Source organism: Emys orbicularis, chromosome 20 (assembly GCF_028017835.1).
Source record: "Emys orbicularis isolate rEmyOrb1 chromosome 20, rEmyOrb1.hap1, whole genome shotgun sequence".
Classification (NCBI taxonomy): Eukaryota; Metazoa; Chordata; order Testudines; family Emydidae; genus Emys; species Emys orbicularis.
This window is the reverse complement of record NC_088702.1, coordinates 706,561-728,661: the sequence shown is the minus strand read 5'-3', so window position 1 is coordinate 728,661 and position 22,101 is coordinate 706,561. Positions and strand designations below refer to the sequence as shown.

Genomic DNA, 22,101 nt, shown 5'->3' with positions numbered 1-22,101 from the left:
GAGAGGCCTGGCAGGTGCATTCGGAAGGAAGAGCGTCGCAGATTAACTGTGTCCGATGCTGCGGAGTCAGCCACCCCACTCCCTCGCTTGCCTGCGGCCCCATTAGACTGGGGGAGGGGGATGCAGCATCTGCTCAGCCTGGTTTTCAGGGCTCTGAGCCCCTGCCGTGCCCCGGACTCGGGCATCCAGCGCGGCACAAAACCAGGCCCCTTTGCAGTGTCTCGGGCTGGGCAGCCCAGGCCAGGGAACTGTGGGAGCAATGTGGGGCAGCCCCCCCCCCCCCCCGAACAGGCCCAGCACGCTCTGGGGTGCTGGGAAATCACATTGGCCTCCTCAGCTGCCAACCACTCCCCAGGGTTGTGCCATGTCAGTTGCCAATCCAGCGCTGGCCCGGGTCCAGGAAGCCTTCCTGTTGTAAGGAGGTGTCGTAACCGGGCAGCGGAGGAGTAAAGTGCTGAAGTTTACTTCTCCCAGTTCCGGTGCCCGGCATTCCAGGGAGCCACCCTGGGGCTTGCCGGCCGGAGCTGGGCTTAGGTCCTTCAGCAGCAAAGGGGTTTATTCCCTTGGTTTTAGTTTTTGAAGCCGGGATTTGCAGCCTGTGACAAGGGAGCGGGGGAAAGAGGCGGCCTGAGCCAGTGGACAGGGAACTGGTCTGGGACTCAGGACACCTGGGTTCTGGTTCTGCCACTGATCTGCTGGGTGACCATTTCCCCCTCTGGGCCGCTACCCCGCAGTCTGTCTGTCCAGGTGGAGGGTTAGCTCCTAGGGACAGTGGCTGGCTCCCCTCTGCCTGCAGCGCCCAGCACGCCGGAGCCTCGGAGGTGCCGCACGACAGACGATTAATAATAAAGTGTCGCAAACGAAGCAGTTGTGGAATCGGGCCCAAACCCGGCCAGGAGGGAAATGTGTGAAGACAAACAAATGCCTCTCTCCTGGCCCACAGGGGAAAGCGCCTGTGGGAGCCGCAGTGGGATGTGGGGAAAGCAGTATATAAGAATAGAACCCAGAGCATCCTTGTGACCTGCTGCAGAACAGAGAGCATCCCTGTTTTACAGATGGAGAAACTGAGGCACGAGTCACCCGTGGCACAGCAGGGAAGCGGGGCCCTGGCTCCCAGGCTTGTGCTCAGGCCATCAGCTGCTCTCCGCCACGGCCCAGAGCGGGGGGGCTCAGAGAGAGCCTGGGGTGTGGGGCCAGGAGGGCGCTGTCAGCATGCCCAGCAGCTGGCCCCATAGGCAGCCCGGCTCGGGTCATGGCCCCCTGGCACAGAGGGGAAGCTGAGCCAGGCCCTCAGGGCTGGGGGGAGGGTAGAATTGCGTGAACAAGGCGCCCCGCGCTGGGCCCGGAGCAGCGCGCGCGCGCCCCCCGGCCTGTGAACGCGCCGCGGGAGCGCGCAGGGAAGGGAAGGGGCGGGCCCGGGAGCGCGCAGGGGCGGAGCTTGGCGCTGGGCTCGCGAGCTGGCGGCTCCGGCTCGGTTCCATTCACTGGGTCGCGCTGGGCTCGGCGGAGGACGCGGGGATTTAGCGCCGCTGCAGGGGCAGGATGGCTGCTCGGCTGCCCGCGCTCCTGCCGCTGCTCCCGCTGCTCCTCCTCAGCCAGGGGCCGGCGGGGACCGTCTGCAACCGGACCGCGGTGCACTGGAACAGCTCCAACGCGCAGTGAGTCCGGGGCCGGGCCGGGGGCGCATGGGGGGGCCGGGATCCACACACTGCGGAGGGGGGCGCACGCATCTGGGGAGCGGCGCTTGGGCGCGCCAGGGGGGCTCCAGGACCCCCCCCGTGGAGCTGGTAGCAGGCTGTGTGTAGTGGGGGGGACCCGTCGGGCTGGGAGGAAGCGGCTCCTCCGTGCGGGTCGGGGGGTCCCGGGCCGCCCCCTGTCCCTGGCTGGCCCCTGCCCCGCCTCCCCTCCCCGCGTTGCTCTTAATGCTGCCCCCCCCCCCATGGAGGGGCCGGAGCCCGGGGTGGTGAGGGCGGGGGCCGGGGGCTGTGCGCGGAGAGGCAGGGGGCGGCCCCGCAGCGCCGGGCACGGTGCACAAGGGCCCCCCCGAGGCTATGGCGCGTGTCCCCCCCCCGGCCCGCGGCGTTCTGCCCATTGCAGGGGCTGGACTCTCCGGGCAGGGCCGTGGGGGGAGCCGGGGCTGTTCTGGGGCGCCCCCCGCGGGCGGGTGGAGGGGCCCCGTTGGCGCCCGTGGGTTTAGGCGTTGCGCGAGCGGGGCGGGGCGGGGGGTGTTTATTGTAAGCGGAAGGTGCCTGGGGAGCTGGTGCCAGGGGGCCCGGAGCATCCGCAGGGTCTGTTGCCTGGGCGGTGTCTGGGTCGGGGCGGGCGGTCACCAAACGGTCTCGCTTCCCAGGGGTGAGCTGGGGCTGGACTCGCTGGCTCCGGCCCTGTTGGGTGGACCTGTCCCGAGCCGTTCCACTGGGCGGGGGGGGGGGGGGCGCTGGGAGAGAGCCCAGGGCGGGGGGGTCCACTGGGCTGGCGGGGGGGGGGCTGGGAGAGAGCCCAGAGCGCGGGGGTCCCCTAGGCGGCCGGGGGGGGGTGCTGGGAGAGAGCCCAGGGCGTGGGGGTCCCCTGGGCGGCCGGGGGTGTGTGTGCTGGGAGAGACCCCAGGGCGCGGGGGTCCACTGGACTGGCGGGGGGGGGGGCTGGGAGAGAGCCCAGGGCGGGGGGGTCCACTGGGCTGGCGGGGGGGGGGCTGGGAGAGAGCCCAGAGCGCGGGGGTCCCCTAGGCGGCCGGGGGGGGGGGTGCTGGGAGAGAGCCCAGGGCGCGGGGGTCCCCTGGGCGGCCGGGAGGGGTGCTGGGAGAGAGCCCAGGGCGCGGGGGTCCCCTGGGCGGCCGGGGGGGGACGCTGGGAGAGAGCCCAGGGCGCAGGGGTCCCCTGGGTGGCCGGGGGGGGGTGGTGCTGGGAGAGAGCCCAGGGCGCGGGGGTCCCCTGGGCGGCCGGGGGGGGGTGCTGGGAGAGAGCCCAGGGCGCGGGGGTCCCCTGGGCTGGCCTGTCACTGAGCCCCACGTAGTGTGGATGGCCCTGTCTGAACATGCCCCGGGAGGCTGGGCTGCATGGATTCCGCAGGAGCCGGGTGAGTCAAAGCCATGCGCCAGCCCATGCCTGCCTGGGGGGGGCAACTGCGCCCGTGTGTCCGTCCGTCTGCCCCCCGGTGCGCACAGACAGACAGCGTCTCGCTCCCTGACTGTCTGGGGCGGGCGCGGGGGGCGACACCCACTGGCTGCAGGCGGCATGGGAGGCTGGCAGGGGAAGGGGCTGCGGTGCCCACTGGCTGTTTGCCCTGCAGGCCGGGCAGGGCACTGGAGGGCTCCTGGCCCCCACGGGGCTGCTGGCGTGGCCCCCCGGCAGCATAGGCGAGGCAATGCGGGCAAGACCCTGGGAGCGAGCTGTCTGCAGATATGGGCTGATAGAATGGGGCCTGGGCAGGCTGGGGGGCCACCCCCACTCTCAGCTGCTGCCTCCCTCTGCCCTGCACAGGTCACTTTAGGCTCTGGACTCCTGGAGCCCAGCTGCCCTGTCCTGCGGCTCTGTGGGGCAGGGCGCAGGCGGCCCGGTTGGCTGGAGGGGTCACAAAGCCAGCGCTTCAGACCAGTCAATAGGATTTGTAAGTGAAGATCTGACGATTGCTGGCGTGTTCGGAGCCGCTGTGAGCAGAGCTGCAGGGAGCCCAGCCGATCGATGGCTGGGAGCGAAGCAACCCCCCCTGCGTTGTTCACTCCGTCGCTCTGGGCTGGCGGGTTGCAACCAGGAAAGCCCAGGTCACCGCACTGCCATGGCAGAGCCAGTGGCTAGTCCAGGCCCCAGTGGTGCAGGGATGGGCAGCGCAGCGCCGCATGGGCTTTGACGGAAGCGTGAAATGGGCACAGGCTGGCTGGGCGTATGGGGGTGTCCCACCGGCCTGGCCTGGGGAAGGGAGGGTTTGCACAAACACAGCCCACTTGCTCTGCACTGGGGGGACACTGTCGCTTAGCAAAACGCAGCCTCCACCTCCCCGGTTCCGTTTGCAGGGGGACTCGACAATGAACGGGGGAGGGCTCCGGGTCCAGCCGGAGCATCTCTGTGCTGTGCCGGTTCTGGGGGGGTGCCCCCCCCCCGTCTGTCTGGCACTCCCCTGCTCTCCGTGTCTCTTTGTCCGAGGAGGGAGCGTTCCCCGGGTAGCGCCTTCCCTTCCCATTTAGATTGTGTCGTGAGGCGGAAGCGCAGGCCCCATAAATTGCGCGTGTGTGTGAGACGTGCGGAGCCGAGGAGCAGCACAATGGCGAAGTGGCTGGCTCACCCCGGCACGGGCGCCTTTCACAGGGACCTTCCCGCTCGCCCCTCCCTTAGCCAGGCCCCGGTGACCCAGCCCCAGGGCTCCTAGCTCTGCCCGTCCGGTGTCCCTGGAAGTTCCCTTGTCACGCCCTTGTCAGCGCTGGTGTGACAGGCTCTGCCTGGTGCATCCTCGCTGGGGCTGTGCCCGTGGGGTTCTCCCCACCCGTGAGCCGCCCGGGCTGGAGGGATCTGGGCTGTCCACCTCGGTGATAAAATGCCTGCCAGGAGAGACCGCGCTGGCCCTTCCGCCCCTCCGAGCCCCAGGGGAGAGGGGAGGGAGGAACCCCAAGGTGAGCCTGCACCCCATAGGGCCCAGCGTGGGGCGCGACGGGAGCCGGCTCCCAGCAGGGGTGGCTGCGGCAGTCCCGTTCCTGGGCGCGCTGAAGCGCTGATATTTATGGCCAGGCAGTGCGGCAGGTCGGACTCGCTCACAACCGTGCGGCAAAGCATCAGGATTAGAGAGAAATGACGGGGGGCGTTCGGCTCCCTGGGCTGCGGGGCACGAATCCTGGCACCCCCAGTGGGATCAGCTCCTGGGGGGGCCTGCGAGCTCCTCCTTCCGGGGGAGAGTGCCAGCTGCAGCTGGTGCCCTGCTAATCCTTCCAGCCCCTTGGTCCTGGTGCGCCAGGGCTGCTGCGGCTCCTGCGTCCCGGATTGCCGAGGGGGTGAGCTGGGGGTGTGACTCCCCGAATCCAGCACTCGCCCCATCCTGAGGCTCCTGGCGCTCCAGGCTAGCAGCAGCTGTGTTTGTGTGTCCCCTTGGGGGGGGGTGTTACTCCCTCTGCTCCTCCCCCTGCCCCCCAGGCTGGTGTCTCTCCCTCCACAGGGGCATGAGGGGGTTATCCGCTCCAGCATCCAGTGCCCTGCCCTGGCCCCATCCCCACCAGCATCACAGGCCCCCGGGGCATCAGCCGCTCCCTTCGGGCCCTGACCACGCCCACTCGGAGCAGAACGGATTGCCCTTGCACCGGCTGGGCGCCTGCTGCTCCAGGCCCAGGAGTGACCACTCCAGGATCCAGCTGCTCCCGGGCAGGGCGCTCTCTGCTCTGCCCGGTCCCATCTCAAGGACCCACCCCTCAGAGCCCCCAAGAGGGAGGGGGTAACTCCTCACTGCACCTCCCCCCAACCGCCCCAGACCCTTAACGAACAATGCTGGGGACCCCACGACAGGGGCTGAGGGGCGCTGGGATGGCAGACCCCAGCCTCTGCCACCTGTGCCCAGGAATTGGGGGAGGGGGGCGCAGCACGTTCCGTCACGTGCTCTGCTTGGGGTGGGGGGGTTCTCTGCTTGCATCTCACCCCTGGCCCAACTGGGCCGGGCGTTTGGTCTCTCCGCCTGCGTTGCCCCAGCTGGTGCTTGGATTTGCTGCCTGTCATCTCCCTGCCTGGGCAGGTGGGTTTGGCTTGTCTGTCCCCCACCCTCCCCAGGCAGAGGCCTGTGCGTGGCTGGCGCAGTGCTGGGCAGGCGTGGCTGTGACTGCAGCGCAGAACGAGCCTGGAAGCTTTGGGGCCGCTTGTGTGGAGGGGCGGCCTCGCGGGGGGGGGGAGAATATGGGCTGCACCCCCACCCTCCGGCCATCATGCCAGCCCGGGCCTCGCAGACGCAGGTTCCTGCCCTGTTGACTCTGCTGGGGGTTGAACCCCTCATGGGGGGTGGAGTTGGCTCCTGGGGGCTCCTCCTTTTGCAGCGTTTCTGGGGTCCCTGGTGCGGACAATGGGGGAAGAGCTGCGCGTCGTGGAGTGGCTGGGTCGGACCCAGCTCTGCCTGGGTGCGGTGTACGTGGGGAGAGGGGTGCGGCTGTCTGGGGGCTCCGTCTCTGGCCGAGGCAGGTGTATGCTCCCAGGGGCAGTGGCCAGGGCCAGGCGGGGGATAAACGCAGCTGAACCCTGCGAGCGGCCTGACCGTGGGGGGCTCGATCCCAGTGCAGGGAGCAGACCCCCTCCCCAGGCCCTGGGTGGGCGACTGGCACCAGATGGAGCTGGATGAACTGGAGAGCGCAGCGGCAGCCCCTGGGGGCTAAAGGAGCCGAGCCCCAGCCAGCCGAGGGGGGTAGCCCATGCTAGACACAAATATTGGGGTGGGGGGATTCCAGCCACTGGGGGGCTGGGCCAGGGGAGGCATCTCTCAGGGGACAGGAACCCCAGCGCCGTGGGCGGGGGCTGAGATGGGGGAGTGGGTTCCCAGGGGTTGGGATGGGGGGGATGCCGGGCTCTGGCACATAAGGGTGTGGCCATCGAGTGTGGCCCCCGGTGCTGAGCAGGGCCACGGAAACCTGGAGCATCCCTGGCAGGGCTTTGTCTGGGGGGGGGTGGTGGTGGTCCCCCAGCCTCCCTGCTCCAGAGTGTAATTCGCCTTCGCGCCGGATGCCTGCCCTGCATCTCCCCAGCTGCGGGTCAGCACCTCCCTGGTGTGTCCTAGCTCCTCGTTGTAACAGCCCTTCCCAGATCTGCAGGCTGCTCTCACTCCCCACCCTCCCGGCCGAACGTGCCCCGTTTTCTTGTCGAGGGCCCCAGGCCACTGGGCCCGTCTGTCGGCCTCCCCCTCCCTGCCGCAGGTCTGTCGTGTACAGGTGTGTGGGAGCTGGGTGTGGTGCTGTCATAGGCAGGGCGAGGGGGCAAAGGTGGCCGTTGGGGGCGGGCCTGTGGGGTTCCGGGAAGGGGACAAGCCGTGCTGCCAGGAGAAGGGGGAGGGGGCACTGCCCCAGCGGGCTGGGGGGCTGCCCTAGCTAGGAGTACATGGCACGTCCTGAGCCAAGCGGCTTCCCCCGGCCCCACGGGTGCGTCTGGGTCAGCCGAGTCGCTGTCTCTCTCACGTCCCCTGGCTCCTGCCCCAGCAGCCATTGGGACATGCCCCTCCCCTCTCCTCCCCTGGCTGCAGCCCCTGCCTGTCCCATGCTTGCTTGGGGGGGTTTGCTGTGGGGCTCTGCCAGCCCCGCCCCTGCCCTGCCGTGGGGGCACAGGCAGCCTGCGGCCAAGGCAGTGCCCTGGAGCGGGTGCTGTGCAGGGCTGGGGGCCCCTTTGCTCCAGGGTGCTGGTGCTCCTGAGAGCTGTTCTTTGGGCTCCCCTCTTCTCATCTGGGCTGCCAGACGTGGCTGCATCCGCCCCACAGGCAGGGCTCGGGGTGTCATTGGGCAGCCCGTCTGCACCCCCAATATTTCCATCATTTCACCCCCTGTCGGGGGGGGAGGGGAACCAAGCTCACCCCGAACGGCCACCCGAGGGAGGCCTGGTGCAGCCAGGGACTGTCCCATCTCCCTGTGCAGCGGGGTCCCTGGAGCTTCCCCCCCCACCAGCTGCGTGGAGCCCCTCCTGCCCCTGTCTGTCAGTCTGGGCCGTCCGTAGCCCTGCAGCGACCCCTCCCCTCCCACGTCTGCATGGTGCTCTGGGCAGACACCCTGGGTGCCGGGGGCGCGTGGGGGGAGGCCGGCAGGTCGCCCTGTGTGGTGAGTGTCGATCCCACCATCCCGTGGCCCAGCCTGAGAACGGGGGGGTGGGGATCTAGCTGCGCTGTGCCGAGGGGCGGGACAAGGACAGGTGCAGGGCTTGGGGGGCAGACACGGGGAGGGGGGTGGGGGGAGCCCAGTGACCCTGGGCATCCAAGTGTCTGGTGGCTTGAGCTGAGCGGGGGGCTGGTCGTGGAGCCCCCCAGGGTGGGGGGGGCTTGGGCCTCGTGTGCAGCCCCCCAGCAGCTGTTCAAGGCAGCTCGTCTCTGGCTGGTTCTGCGCTGAAGGCAGCGGGAGCGAACGAGGGAGACCCAGAGAGAGCCCTTGAGAGCAGCAGCCTCTCTGTGCGCTGGGGGTGGCAGGGGGCTGCTCTCTCCGCTAGCCCCCTGGCAGCGCTGTGCCCACTGGGGGGGGCAGGGGGGCTCCTCTAATTGGAAGTGGAGCTCGTGGGTCAGACCAGTGACTCAGGAGCCAGGACTCCTGGGTTCTATCCCCAGCTTGGAGAGGGGCGTGGGATCCGGGGTCCAAGGAAGGTGCAAAGCATCCTCCGGGCAGAGGCTCTGGTGCGAGCCCCCAGCAGACAGCCTGGAGACTGTCCAGCGGTGGAGGGCTGGCTCTCGAGCCGGGGAAGGGCCAACAAGCGGATCCCTTCCCAGTGGAGGGGCGTGGGCAGGCAGCCAGGGTTACCGGCACAGTGGCTGGCCGTGTGCCCTGCATCACAGTGACCCCTGGGGTCCTAGGGGGGAACTAGGGGTGCCAGGGGGCTGCCGCACCCCCTGGCTGGAGTGAGAGACCCTCTGCCCCTTCCTGGGCACCGGTCTGCCCTGTACTCCAGGCCCAGCCCCACAGATCACTGCCCTGTGCAGCACCGAGGCGGGTGGGGACAGCTGTGGGGGGAGCTCCTGGCTACTCCAGGGTTGGCCTTTCCCAGTGGGGGGCACTGTGGGGAGTTGGGTGGGGGTGCTGGCTGTGGGGGGAGCTGTGAGGAGAGGGTCTGCTGGGGAGCAGTCTCTTGGCTCTGGGGTGGGTGTTCCCAGCAGCAGGTCCTGTGGGGGGTGCTCCAGCGGGGGAGGGGAGGCTGTGGGGCACTAGCTGTGGGGCACGCTCCAGCAGGGCAGGGGGGCTGTGGGGCACGCTCCAGCGAGGCAGGGGAGGGCTATGGGGCACGCTCCAGCGGAGGGGGAGGGGGGGCACTGGCTGTGGGGTGCGCTCCAGCGGGGCAGGGGAGGGCTATGGGGCACGCTCCAGCGGGGGGGGTGGGGGGCTGTGGGGCGCTGCTGTGCAGCCCCAGGCAGGGGAGGGTGATGTTTTCCACGTTACAGCCTGTAATTACCTCGCCCGGCCTGGCTGCGCGGCCCATCCCTGGGATCCCACGCACGGTGGGTGTGGCTCGGTCCTTGACTCAGGGCAACTCCAACATGGAGCCAGGCTCCTTTCCCTCCCCGGGCTCCCGCCGCTCGGAGGGGACTGAACGGTGCTTGGCCAGGTGGGCAGCTCTGAGCCACTGTACGCTGACATCCCTGTGGGGCACAGATCCCTTCCTGTGGCAGCCTGAGTGCTCCCTCCCGTGGCCGGCTCCAGGGGCCCTGGTGCCCTGGCTGCTCCAGCAGCGCCTGGCCTGGCGGGCGGGAGTGGGGTGTGCTGGGTGCCAGGCTGCGGGAGGAGCTGGTGCCCGTGGGGTTCAGGGTGTTCACCGAAAGTGCCCAGTGAGTCACGGCATGTTTGCAGGGCTTGGTGTGGGGAGGAGGGTGCTGCTGCATGGCAGGGGGTGGGGTCCGAGACCAGGCCAGGCTGCAGGCTGAGGACCCCTGGGGTTGGGGGCAGCCTATGCTTGGGGCTGGTGGGGAGGGGACTGGCGTGGGATGTCCTTGCCCCGTGTGAGCAGTGGCAGGGTGCAGTGGGCATGGGGCAGGCTGTGAGGGGGTGCACAGTGCCAGGGTGCCATAAGCATGGGGCACATGGTGCCAGGGTGCCATGGGGGCAGATTGCAAAGGGGGTACATGGTGCAGGAGCCCATGGGCATGGGGCAGGTTGCTAGGGGGCCTGCGGTGCCAGGGTGCTGTAGGCACGGGGTGGGTTGCAAAGGGGCCATGTGGTGGCAGGGGCATGTGAGGGGGCACAGGGTGCCATGGACAAGGGGCGGGTTACGAGGGGACGTGTGGTGCCAGGGTGCCGGGGGCATGGGGCAGGTTACAAGGGGACGTGCAGTTCCAGGGTGCCATGGACAAGGGGTGGGTTGCAAGGGGGTGTGCGGGGCCGGGGTGAATCCGCTTGCTCCTGTCCGGGCCAGTAATTGAGTCGCTGCTTGTGGATTGATCGTTTAATTAAAACCCAATTAAAAAGCTCATTGATCTTGTTAGCAAAGCTGGGAAGGTTTGGGCTTTACCAGAGATTAAAAGGATTGTGGGGCCGCGGGGATGAAGGCACAGGGAGCTGGGGGAGCCGGTGGGCTCTGGGGAGCTGGGCCCAGGCACTGTGGGTGGGTGGCACTGCTCTCTTCACCCTCAGCCTTGACCCTCCAGCCCCAGCCCCTCGGCCAAGTGTCAGGGAAGCCTGGGATGTGGGGGGAGAGGGTGTGGCCGTTCACGGGGTGCATGTGCGGTGCGTGTTGGTGCTGCACGCTGTGTGTGACTTGCAGATGGGCCAGGAGCGTGTCCGTGTGCTTGCGGGGGGGCTCGGCGTGTGCACGGCTCTGCGGTGACAACGCGTGTTGCATGCACACCGTGTCTGAAGCACTGTGTGCGCGTGTGTGGCTGGAGGGGTGTCTGGGGGGCTGCTGGCGACCGTCTGGGCTGTACTCCCCGGTGCTCGGTGTCTGTCTGGCAGCGGGTCTGTGCTGCCGGCTTCACCTGACCCCGCCGGTCAATGCGGCTTTGCCTCTGGCTGCCGCAGGACATGGCTGAAAGGGGCACGTAAATCAGTGGCGCTTTTTTGTTCCCCGGCCAATCGATGAGCCCTGGCTGCACCGACAGGGCCCAGCTTCCGGAGCCAGACAAAGGGGCTGCCTGGCTGGGGAGGGGTCGCCCGGGGTCTCCAAGGGGCCTGATCTGGACCTTGCAGGAGGGGGGTGCCGGGGTGTCCTGGCCCCAGGGAAATGAGCGCTCCCTGCGCCACCCAGGCCCCCTCCTGGCTGTGCCACTGCTCCTTGGCTTCAGAGAGTAGCTGTCCCCTGGGTGACATGCCAGGACCAGCCGGGTGCGTGGTGCTGGCCCGGTCGGGGTGGCCCGGCTGCTGGGAGCGCTGCACTGCACCATGCGTTCGCCAGCGTGTAGCCGTCCGCCCGCGTTTATTGCACAGATGGGAGCAGAGCAGCCGCCAGGCTGTGGCTTGCCAGGTAGCCAGTGTGCTGTCGGCGCCGGGCCCAGGCTGTGCTCAGGAAGGGTCCACCGGGGGAATCCATCTGCCCGGCTCCGACAGGAGGCCGGAAGGTGCCACTGCCTTGCAATGCTCTGTTCCAGAAACGCAGCCGTGCAGAAGTGATGCAGCCCATTCCGCTCCTGCGCTTAACCCTTCGGGAGCCACGCGCTGCCTGCAGCCGGGGTGTCCTGGAGACTGTCGGCCAAGGTCGATCATGGCCTGGGGGGCAGGCCCTGGAACGGCAGCCGCGGTTTGTGCAGCGTTTGGGACTGCCTGCCCCCAGGGTGGGGGGTCCTGTGTGGGAAGGGGCCGGGGCACCCCTTCCCCGCCAGGAGCTGGAGCAGGACGGGGCTGAAAGCGGAGCCTGTGGATGTTGCCTTCTCGGATTGGGGCACCCCGGGCCCGTGTGCCCTTGGGTGCCAGGGCTGGGCCGGGCTCTTGCTGAGTGTATCTGTCCCAGGCGCTCCCTGGTCGTGCTGTGGGTGCAAAGCCGGGAGGGCAAATAGGGAGCCGGGACTCAGTGCAGCGTGAGCCGTGGTGGGAAGTGGCCTGTTCATTCCGGATTCCTGCCCACTCGCCTCTGGGGCTCAGGGCGTGGGGAGATGGACCTGTGCAGGAGGGAGGGGGGAGAGTCCCCCGGTGGGTCCAGGGACGTGGGGCTGTGGAGTCGGCTGCTGGGTGCGGAGCCCTGCTGGGGCTGCCAGGTTAATGGGGGCAGACGGTGGCTGGGGAGCCACAGCAGCTTCTTCTCAGCATCTGTGCAACGTGCCCAGGATGCATCACTGAATTTGGGCCGCTGGTCGGCTCATGAGCTTGCCTGGGCCGGGTGCTGGCGGGAGCGTGACGTGAGCCCTGGCCCAGGCCCCCAGCAGCAGCAGCAGCAGCAGCTTAGTGTGAGCCTCTCAGGGCCAAAACACTGACCTAGAACATGGGGCAGGAACCCTGGCTGCAGGGGGAGATCCCGGCTATGCCAGCCCCTCCCAGCAGGGGGCACTGTGGGCAACGGGGGGGGGGTGCTGGCTGCAGGGGGAGATCCGGCTACCCCAGCCCCACCCAGCAGGGGGCGCTGTGGGGGGAGTGGGAGTGGTAGCTGCAGGGGGAGATCCCGGCTATGCCAGCCCCTCCCAGCAGGGGGCACTGTGGGCAATGGGGGGGGGGGTGCTGGCTGCAGGGGGAGATCCGGCTACCCCAGCCCCACCCAGCAGGGGGCGCTGTGGGGAGCGAGCGGGGGGAGTGCTGGCTGCAGGGGGAGATCCCGGCTATGCCAGCCCCTCCCAGCAGGGGTCGCTGTGGGGGGAGGGGGGAGTGCTGGCTGCAGGGGGAGATCCCGGCTATGCCAGCCCCTCCCAGCAGGGGTCGCTGTGGGGAGCGGGGGGGGAGTGCTGGCTGCAGGGGGAGATCCGCCTACCCCAGCCCCTCCCAGCAGGGGGCGCTGTGGGGGGGGGAGTGCTGGCTGCAGGGGGAGATCCGCTTACCCCAGCCCCTCCCAGCAGGGGGCGCTGTGGGGAGCGGGGGGGAGTGGTAGCTGCAGGGGGAGATCCCGGCTACCCCAGCCCCTCCCAGCAGGGGGTGCTGTGTGGAACGGGGGGGGGTGCTGGCTGCAGGGGGAGATCCGCTGACCCCAGCCACTCCCAGCAGGGGGTGCTGTGTGGAACGGGGGGGGTGTGCTGGCTGCAGGGGGAGATCCGCCGACCCCAGCCACTCCCAGCAGGGGGCGCTGTGGGGGGAGGGGGGAGTGCTGGCTGCAGGGGGAGATCCCGGCTATCCCAGCCCCTCCCAGCAGGGGGTGCTGTGGGAGCTCCCAGTGCCTCCATCGGGTACAGGCGCTCTCACCCTTGCTGCCCCATTGAACGCCTGCGGACTCCCCCAGCTCTGCGAGGGGCTTGCCCCCGGGGAGGGGCCCTTGGAAGCCACCCGGCCTCGCCCCTGGTGCACCACAGCACGGTGCCAGTGGCACACCAGCCCCACCACCCCGGCAGCCGGTGCTGGAGGCAGATGGCAGCTGGGAAATGCCCCCTCCCCCTCCAGGGACCATGGCCTCCCTGCAGGGCTGGCGTGGGGGCTCCTTAACGAGGCTGTTTATCAGGAGCTGGCTCTAATGGGCCCCTGTGGGAGGGGTGCTCTCCTGGGGGTCGGGGCCAGCTCTAGGGCAGAGCGGGGAGAGGCCGGGCAGCCCGAGCAGGGCCTGGAGCAGATGGAGGCTGTTCTCTTGCCCCCGGTGGCTCCGTCCTGGGCTGTGGGGCCCTGGGGGCTTGTTCCACGGCTGGGCCCGGGTAGGGGCCCTGGGGGCCACCAGCCAAGACATGCAGTGAAGCCTGCAGGGGAGATGGTGGGGGAGCGGGGCTCCGGGTGGTGTCAGCCCAGGGGCCTGGTCCAGCAGGACCCCCGGCTGGTCAGTTGGGCTGGCGCGCTCCTGCCTGCCACCCCGGGTCCCACGCGGAGTTAATTACACGGTTCTCTCAGGGCTGTTTCTTTAATAACGAGCCTTTTTCTCGTTTCACACTACATCAAAGGCAGCACATGAAAGGTCTCTGGCTCCACGCTGGGGCGTCACCTCGCTGGCGCTGTGGGAGGAATTACCCATCAGCGCCAGGCCTGGCTTTGGGCCCTTGCTCGGTGGGGACTGGCGGGGCTGTGGGATCTTTGCACCGTGTGGCATTCACCAGGCCAGGCCCTGCTCCTGCTGCCCAGCCGCCCCCTGGTCCCTATTGCTTCACTAGGGACTCCCCTGCCACTGGGCCAGATGGGGTCGCACAGGGTGAGCCAAAGCCCCACCGGTCCCCCCAGCGCCTGCAGGCCCCCTCCCCGATAACTGCTGCCTGCCTCTGTGCCCTCATCTGCTGGGAGGGGGTCTGCCTGAGCCCCGGAGGGGAGCACCCAGGGTAACCAGGCGCTGCCATGGGCGCTAGGAGAGACGGGTGATCGATGATTGGGGGGCAGTTGCTTGGGAAGTTGGAGGGGGGGGAAACTGGGTCACTGTGTCTCCCCGGAGCTCCGGTATGTCTGGGGCAGGGCACCCGTCCAGCAATGTTGGCATGAATCTGGCTTCCACGGGCCATGGCTTGCTGCTGAGCACACACAACTCCTGGGTTCTCCTAACGCCTCCTGTGCTGGGGGAGTGTCCACCATCCGCCCCCTTGCATCAGTAGTGGCTTGGGGCCCACATGAGATCCAGGGTGGGGGAGGGGATCCAGCCTGGTGCCTGTCTGGGAGTGTCGTATCCCAGTCCCCAGCTAGGCCACTCCATAGCATCCAGCGCGCTGCATTCGGGGAGGCAGAGACGGGCAGGGAGTACAGGGGACGGACCCATCCGTTTGGCACTTGGCATTGCTGCTCAGAGAGACTCTCTTCACGGGCTCAGGGAGGTAAGAACGGCCATCTTGGGTCCAGCTAACCCTGACAGCAGCCGGTGCCAGATGGTTCCCAGGGAATGAACAGAACAGGGCGTTATCCAGTGATCCATCCCCTGTCGTCCAGTCCCAAGTTGAGGGACACCCAGAGCATGGGGGTGCATCCTTGACCGTCCTGGCTAACAACCATTGATGGACCAACCTATCCTCCAGGAACTTGTCCAGTCTTTTCTGAACCCAATTGTACTTTTGGCCTGAACAACATCCCCTGGCAATGAGTTCCACAGGTGCATTGTGTGAAGTACTTCCTTGTGTGTTTTAAACCTGCTGCCTGTTAATTTCATTGGCTGACCCCTGTTTCTTGTGTTATGTGAAGGGGTAAATAACACTTCCCTCTTCGCTTTCCCCACACCAGTCGTGATTTACAGCCCTCTGTCATATCCCCCTTAGTCGGCTCTTTTCCAACCTGAACCAGTTCCAGATTTTATCTCTGCTCGTAGAGAAGCTGTTCCATCCCCTGATGGTTGTTGGGGCCCTTCTCGGCACCTTTTCCAATCCTAATGCATCGTTCTGTGATGGGACAGGCCTTCTGGGCACGGAGAAGGGCTGCAGGTGGGCTTGGCCTGGGTGCCCCTGGGAGGGGGTGAGCCGGTGGTTCGAGGTGGGGACCTGCCCTGACATCCATTGCAGAGCGCCAGACCCTGGCTCTGTGGTACGGGGCCAGCAAGTGCCGGAGAGGGCAGCAGGGCGGGTTACTGGGAGAAACAGGGCAGCTTGGCTCCATTCGCCCTGGGGATCAAGGGGGTCAGGGCGGTTCTGCTGGGGGAGGGCAGAGAGGAAAGAGCACAAGAGGTGTTTGGGAGCCGCTGCCCCGTGCCAGCTGGGCATGGGGTATGGAGGTTCGGCCTCCTTTGTTTGAGCTGCCAGGGCGTGTATCCAGGTCTCTGTCGCTGGCTGAGCTGTGTGGAAGGTTCTCCCCATCCCCCAGTGGGGCGCAGGGGCTGGTACAAGCATGGAAACCCTGGGTGCCGCTGGGCTCGGTGCCCTGCCTGCAGCCAGCCTGTGCCTGCAGATGGCAGGCCTGGGCCGCCCACGGGAGGAGGGTGAAGCGAGAACGGCTGGACGTCTGCTGCTCTGGCCGCCCAGGCTGAGCAAAGCCCTGCACCCCCGTCCCCCGGGCAGGGCAAGGCGGAGCTGGAGGTTGGGGAATGGGGAGCCCTGGCCCTCCACGGCTCCGCGGGGGATGCACTACAGCTCCCGGGACGAAGCAGGAGGGTGGAGGGGGAGGCTTGCAGGGAGCCAAGCACAGACAGATTGACAGCTCTGGTGTCCCACTCTTCTCTGCTCAGTGCACCCGGGGAGCAGCGGGAGCAGGGAATGGAGGGGGGACGCAGTGGGTGAACCCAGGGTAGGGCTTGGACCTGCCCCTCCTGCACCCCACCTGGCAGCACCCCCAGGAAAAGCTAGCCTGGCCCCCTGTTCGCATGTGCAGAGCAGGGACACGGCCAGACGCCGGCCAGCCAGACACCCTGGCTTGGGCCCAGCACTGCCCAGAATATTCCTGTTCTTTTCCGGCCACCTCGCTAGCAGGACGACGGAGACAGAGTGGGAGGCACTGTGATACGAGCCGGGGCTGGAGGGATCCCGCGCGAGGGAGGTGAAGAACGCAGGAGCTGCGCTGAGCTAGACACCGGCTTGGGCCGATGGTCAGAGTCCCCACGAGCTAGGAGGGGGCTGGGGCCGGGTGGGATAAGACACAATTCTGGCGGTACCAGGGGGCATGGCCAGGGCGGGACGCGAAGGAGAGTGCGTGGGGGTTGTGCCAGCATCTCCTAGCCTGGCCAGGAAGCCTCGCCAGCGATCCAAGCCCTGGAGCAGGGCTTTGTGGACTCAGTCCCCTCTAACCTTCTTGCCCCATTTCCGGCAGGCCCTATTCAGCTGGGCCGGGTGGTGCCCAGGCATGCGCCAGCCTGGAGGAGCAGATTGCCGTGTGTTGGGGGGTCAGTGCCTGTCATAGAGATGTGGGGCCAGGACGGGTGGGTTTGAAATTCCATTGCACGGCCCGGCTCTGTTTGGGACTTGGACGCAGCTGGGACAGAGTGGGATGGGATTGATCGGGTGGGGGCTGGGACAGGGGGAGGCCAGCAGCAAACATTCCGGTGTCCCCAGATGGGCCCCAGGACGGTCAGGGCCATGGTGTAGGCCCATTGGCTGAGTTCCCAGGCTCCTGCCCGGACTCCGGGGTTCCACCTGTCTGGTCCCAGCGCTGGGAGCAGGGAGCCTAGAGCCGCGGCTCTGGTCCGTGTGTGGAGCTGGCACCTCGCGTTGCCTGTTCCCAGCGGAGCGCAGGAGCGGCGGGTCAGCGTGTCGGCTGGGAGGATTATCCAGGCCGGGGTTTCAGTCGGGCCCGGATTAGAAGCGCCGGAGTCTCTCCTGAGTGGATCTGAGGGGATTGCTGCCGTAATCGATGTAAATGAGGCTCCCGCAGGGCCACCCTTTACGGGATTAACGCAGTAACGGGATTAGCTGGAACAGGGTGAAAAATCCTTTCTCTGAGCCTTGGCGTGTGGCAGGGCCGGGAACCCCCCCTCCTCCGTGCCGCGCTGCACTCCAGAGTGGGGGCTGGCAGCCGGGGCCCCCTCCACTCCTCGCCAGCTCCCTGGGGTTGGGCAGGAGAGCTCTGGGGTGTAGCCCGTTGGGCTAACATCCCTTTGTGTCCCCTGCTTTGCATTCTGTTCAGTTTGATTCTGTTCAGCAGCGATGCAATGCCCCTCCAGGCTTGTCTCCTGGCTACAGCACCAGGCACCAGGCCTGTATGGTCCCATGGACACCCCAATACTGGGGAGCTGGGAACAGAGTCAGCCATAGCCTGGGCTCCGGGGTAAATGGAGGGGGCAGCGGGACCTGCTGGGGGTCATTGGGGGATGCTGTGAGCTGGGGCTGGATGGGCCAGTGGCTTGGGGGGGGCTCCCGTCTCACCCCCTCTATCAGCTCATAGTTCGAAGGTGCCATCGCTCCCCCCAGCCTGCCCCGTTGCCTCTCCTGAACCCCTGGGGTGCCAGGACTCCCTCCTCGGCCATGCCGCCCGGGGGGGTGGGGGGGTTCGGCCCTGTGCGGTGAGTGCAGTGGGGGGGTTGCTGTGACCCGGGGGGCTGCAGGTGGCAGCCTGTGTCTGAGAAACACAAGGGACCCGGGCGAGGGGGGGTGGATGCTCAGTGGGGGGCGCTATTGAGGAAGGAGCTGTGGGGGGGAGGGGAGCTGCTCCTGCGGGGTGTGGGGCTGTGAGCCCCGTGGGGGGGGGGGGAGAGCTCTGTGCAGCCATGGGGTTGGCAGGAGTGGCCCATCGCTCTGCCCTGTGGCAAACGCCCACCCACGGCCCTCGTTTGCGGCTGGGTCGCTGCTGGTGCTCAGGGCAGCCCACTGCCAGCGTCTTCCCGCCCCTGCTGCGTGTTTTCCCCCCCCCCACCCCAGGCCCTGGTGTGTCTCTCATGAGCCTCTGACCAGGGCAGGCTGCACGGGGCTGTTGCCAGCTCTGGGCCCTGCAGGCCACCGGCCCTGCCCCACACACAGCGAGAGCTTGGGGGGATCCGGCCCACACCAGACTTTGGGGTGGCCGTGTTGATGGCAGAGGCCAGGTGTGGACTGGACTGGAGCTCCCATCCCGTCCCCACACCAGCGCCTCCTTCTGGGAGAGGCTGGTTCCCTCGTTAGACGTGTCGGGGGGGGGGGTCGGTAAATAGAGCCTTGGCTGGTGGAGGCGGGCGCTGGGAGGTCACGGCATTGGGGAGGGGGTCAGTTCTGGGACACCGGTGCCCAGCGTCGCTCCGTGACCCTGGAACGTGGTGCTGGGCCACGTTAATCTCTGCTCCGCGGCAACCTCCCACCAAGACCCATTAGCCGCAGCGCGGGCACCACGGAGGCAGCCCCCGTAGGTCTGGTCTGGGGGGGCATGGAGGGGCTGTGTGTGGATTCACCTGGGGGAGCTGCCTGGCAGCTGCTTTAGTGCAGGGGGAGCCTTACCGAGACCTTGGTCTTGGGCTGTCAGAGCCCATGCAGGGGGGCAGGGAGGTGCCCCTCGATTCCGACCCCCAGGCCCCTGCTCCCCCCGACAGCTCTGCCGGCGCCCCTCACTCCCGACCCGCAGCCCCTCTCCTGAGTTGCTGCTCAGACGGATCATGGTGGTTTTGATGCTGGTTGTGATTCAGTGCCTGGTGTCTGCAGGGGCAGGCAGGTGCCTGAGGGCCCCCCCCCCCCCGCTGCTGTGGGGGGGGGGTTCCCAACTCCATGAATGTGAGGATCGGTGCTGCCTCTAGTGGCAGCTGGGAAAATATTCCCCGTCAGGCCCCCCCTTCTCCACCCTGCCCTGTGCCCAGGCCCTGACAGCTGGGTCCCTGCCCCCTGTCTGAGGTCTGTCCGTGCGGAGGTGGTTTGTACAGGCTGGGGGGGGCGGGGTGTTGAGCACAGGGATATGGGTGTGAGTCCCTTCCCTGCAGGTGTGGGGCTGGGCCAGGGGCCCTGGGTGGGGGGTTGCATGGCAGGGTGGGGGCCCTGGGTGGGTCCTGCCTGCCCCCTGACACTTGCTCTCCCCCCAGCCTGCACCGGGAGGGCTACACGGTGCAGGTGAACGTCAACGACTACCTGGACATCTACTGCCCGCACTACAACGACTCGGTGCCCGCGCACAGGATGGAGCAGTACGTGCTCTACATGGTGAACGCCGAGGGCTACCGCACCTGCAACACGAGCCAGGGCTTCAAGCGCTGGGAATGCAACCGGCCCCATGCGCCCCACAGCCCCATCAAGTTCTCGGAGAAGTTCCAGCGGTACAGCGCCTTCTCGCTGGGCTACGAGTTCCACGCCGGCCACGAGTACTACTACATCTGTATGTGGGAGTCTGGGGGGCCAGTGGGGCCAAGGGGGGCTAGCAGGCGGTGCTGGGGGGCCAGTGGAGCCAAGAGGGGTCTGATGGGGGGGGGGGGGGGGTCCTGCACCACCCCAGGAGGCGGTGCAGGGAGCAGCCTGGGGCGTTGCACGGGGAAGGGGGGTTGGCTGGGAAGCCCCATCCCCTGGGCAGAAATGCCCCTTGCTCAGCTCTGCCAGGCTTGTGCACCGAGCCCGGGGCAGCTGCAAGACCGGAGCCGCCTCTGCAAAGCAACGGGTTCTGCATTTTATTCAGCGCTCCCTCCCCAGCCTCGGCCTGCAGCCCCAGGGCACCAGGGGGTGGGCGACGGGGCAGGGCCCTGGGGGGGGGGGAGCGAATCTGCAGCTGCGGTGTGGCCCCATGGTGCCCCAGCAGCCTCCCTAAAGTCATGCCAGGCTCCCCCTAGGGGCAGCAGCCCCCTGCCCTGGCTGGGGAGGGCCCTGGGGGCAGGTGTGATCTCAGGGCTCCCTCATTCTCTTGCAGCAACCCCGAAGCACAATCACCGCCGGGCCTGTCTAAAGTTGAAGGTGTTCGTGTGCTGCGCCTCCAGTGAGTACAGCCTTGCACATGCGTGTGCAAATGCCCGGGGGGTGGGGGCAGGTGAAGGGGCAGCGTGTCCGTGTCCAGCGGGGGCTCTTGGGAGGGGGTATCGGGCGTGGGGGCAGCCCCAGGGGCAGCGGCTCCCCTGGCTCATGAGTGCAGGGCACTGGGGGTTGGCCCCTAGGCTGTGACTCTTCTCTCCTGCCTGCAGCCTCGCACTCCGGGGAGAAGTCGGTGCCCACCCTCCCGCAGTTCACCATGGGGCCCGAGGTGAAGATTGAGGACTTGGGTGAGTGTAGGGCACCAGCGCAGCAGTACAGCGTGGGGCACTGCCCCCCACAGCCAGCACTCCCGCCCCACCCCCACAGCGCCCCCTGCTGGGAGAGGCCTGGGTCGGACTAGCCAGGAACTCTTTCTCCCCCCCCCCCCCGCTCCATCTTGCATCCCACAGCGCCCCCTGCTGGGAGAGGCCGGGGTTGGAATGGCCAAAAGACACCCCCCTCCCCCCTCCCCCACCACTCTGATCAGCACAAATGCCCCTGAACTCCCGTGTAGGGTCCCGGCCCGGTGGGAACCCGTCCATGCTGTGGAGCTCGGCTCTGCATCCTGCCAGCCCCGGGGGGGGGGGGGGGGACGGACGACACTCTGCCCCATCCCGCGTGGCCCCTGCCACCCCCGCTCACACTCTCTCTCTCTCTCTCCAGATAACTTTAACCCCGAGAACCCCAAACTGGAGAAGAGCATCAGCGGCACCAGCCCCAAGCGGGAACACTTGCCACTGGCCGTGGCCGCCGCGTTTTTCCTAATGTCGCTCTTGGCCTCCTAGCCTGGCGTCGGCCGGCCGGGGGGGGCCTGGGCCTGGCTCTGGCTCCACACAGCAGCTGCCCCCGCCCCCGGCGCTGGGACTCTGTCAGCGGCTGTTTGGAAAAGACAGAAGGGGGCAAGCCGGGGGGAAGCCGGGCCCCCCACCGCCCTGACATGGAACCGCGAGGCCCTGCTCTCTGCGCTGCTGCAGCCAGAGACCCACTTGAGCCCCCCCACCATGGGGGGGTGCGGCAGCAGACGCCAGCCTGGGCACCGGAGGATGTAGCCTGCCCTGGGAGCTGCTGCGTGAGGACAAGGAGGGAGTTTGCCCCCCTTACTCACCTGAGCACGGGATCTGCCCCCGGACTCCAGCGACTGGCTCCTGTGGGGACTCAGCTCAGCCCTTCTGGGAGTGGCGCATCCTGCGTGGAGAGCCTCTGTGTCACAGCCCCCACCGCGTCCTGGCTGCCTCCTGCCCCCATGGCAAATGCATGGGGCGTCGGTGCCCACAGCCCCTCTGAGCCGTCCCATCGCCCGGTGGCTCCCCGTGGCTGGGCCGGGGGCTCTGTGGTGCCAGCCGGCCCTGGCCGTGGTTCGGGATACCCAGGCTGCGGGCTCCCTCCAGACGCTTGGCCGGGTCCATGTACCCTGCAATGGATGAGCAGCGCCAGCCCCAGTGCGCGGGCTGTGGGGGGCAGGGCTCCCCAGGCCTGGGGGCTGTACATACCTATATAGAGAGCTATACATCCTGTACAGAGAGCGGCTATCGAGAGAGATCTGTCTATAAGGCCCGTAGGCAACAGCGCGGGCCCCGGACCGGCCTGTACATAGTCAGAAAGTGTTGGATTCTCCTCGTCTTCTGTGAAGACCCAACCTATGCAAACGCACAGACACTTTTTGGGGGACAAAAAAGCAACTCGCCCTTTTTTTCAAGTGCTTTGGCTGGTGATTTTCATATTCTGCTCTTAGTCTATAAAAAATAAAAGGATTAAAAAAAAACAACCCCTGGGCTGCTTGGATTGGGGCCACCGGGTCAGGTGCCCTCGGGCGCAGCTGGCAGAGGCCTTTGACAAGCACTGCCAACTTCCTGGTCCCAAGGCAGGCCCGCCCCCCCCTTCCCGGCTGGGCCCTCCCACCTTTACAGCTCCCCTGGCGCACTTGTGCATGACAGCCCTGTGCACATGCCATCCCAGTGCCTCTGCCAGGCTGGCGGGCTCAGCGCTAGGTCTGGCCCCTGGCACCCCAGGGTCTGGATGGGTCCAGGAGGTGCTATCGCGCCCCCCCCCCCCCCGGCTCTCTGGGGGCTCTTGCTGGCTGCGTTCCCTGGCCCCTGCCAGGGGGAGCGGGTTCAGTCCAGGGCAGGGCCCTCCCTG

The 22,101-nt window shown here is 67.7% G+C and overlaps 1 protein-coding gene across 1 annotated transcript; it reads left to right on the top strand.

Annotated features, from left to right (window-relative positions):
- The first annotated feature begins 1,542 nt into the window (after nt 1-1,542).
- Nucleotides 1,543-20,750, top strand: EFNA3 (ephrin A3). Its single transcript, XM_065420440.1, has 5 exons — nt 1,543-1,658; nt 19,056-19,345; nt 19,868-19,933; nt 20,136-20,213; nt 20,629-20,750. The coding sequence occupies exons 1-5, from the start codon at nt 1,543-1,545 to the stop codon at nt 20,748-20,750; spliced, it is 672 nt and encodes a 223-aa protein (XP_065276512.1).
- Nucleotides 20,751-22,101: the final 1,351 nt, after the last annotated feature.

What these genes read in the sequence shown, in the direction of transcription:
- EFNA3 (XM_065420440.1), top strand. Translation starts at nt 1,543, where the DNA reads ATGGCTGCTCGGCTGCCCGCGCTCCTGCCGCTGCTCCCGCTGCTCCTC. An exon ending in GTTCGTGTGCTGCGCCTCCA is followed by an intron (nt 19,934 to 20,135) that starts GTGAGTACAGCC and finishes TCCTGCCTGCAG; the next exon opens with CCTCGCACTCCGGGGAGAAG. An exon ending in GGTGAAGATTGAGGACTTGG is followed by an intron (nt 20,214 to 20,628) that starts GTGAGTGTAGGG and finishes CTCTCTCTCCAG; the next exon opens with ATAACTTTAACCCCGAGAAC.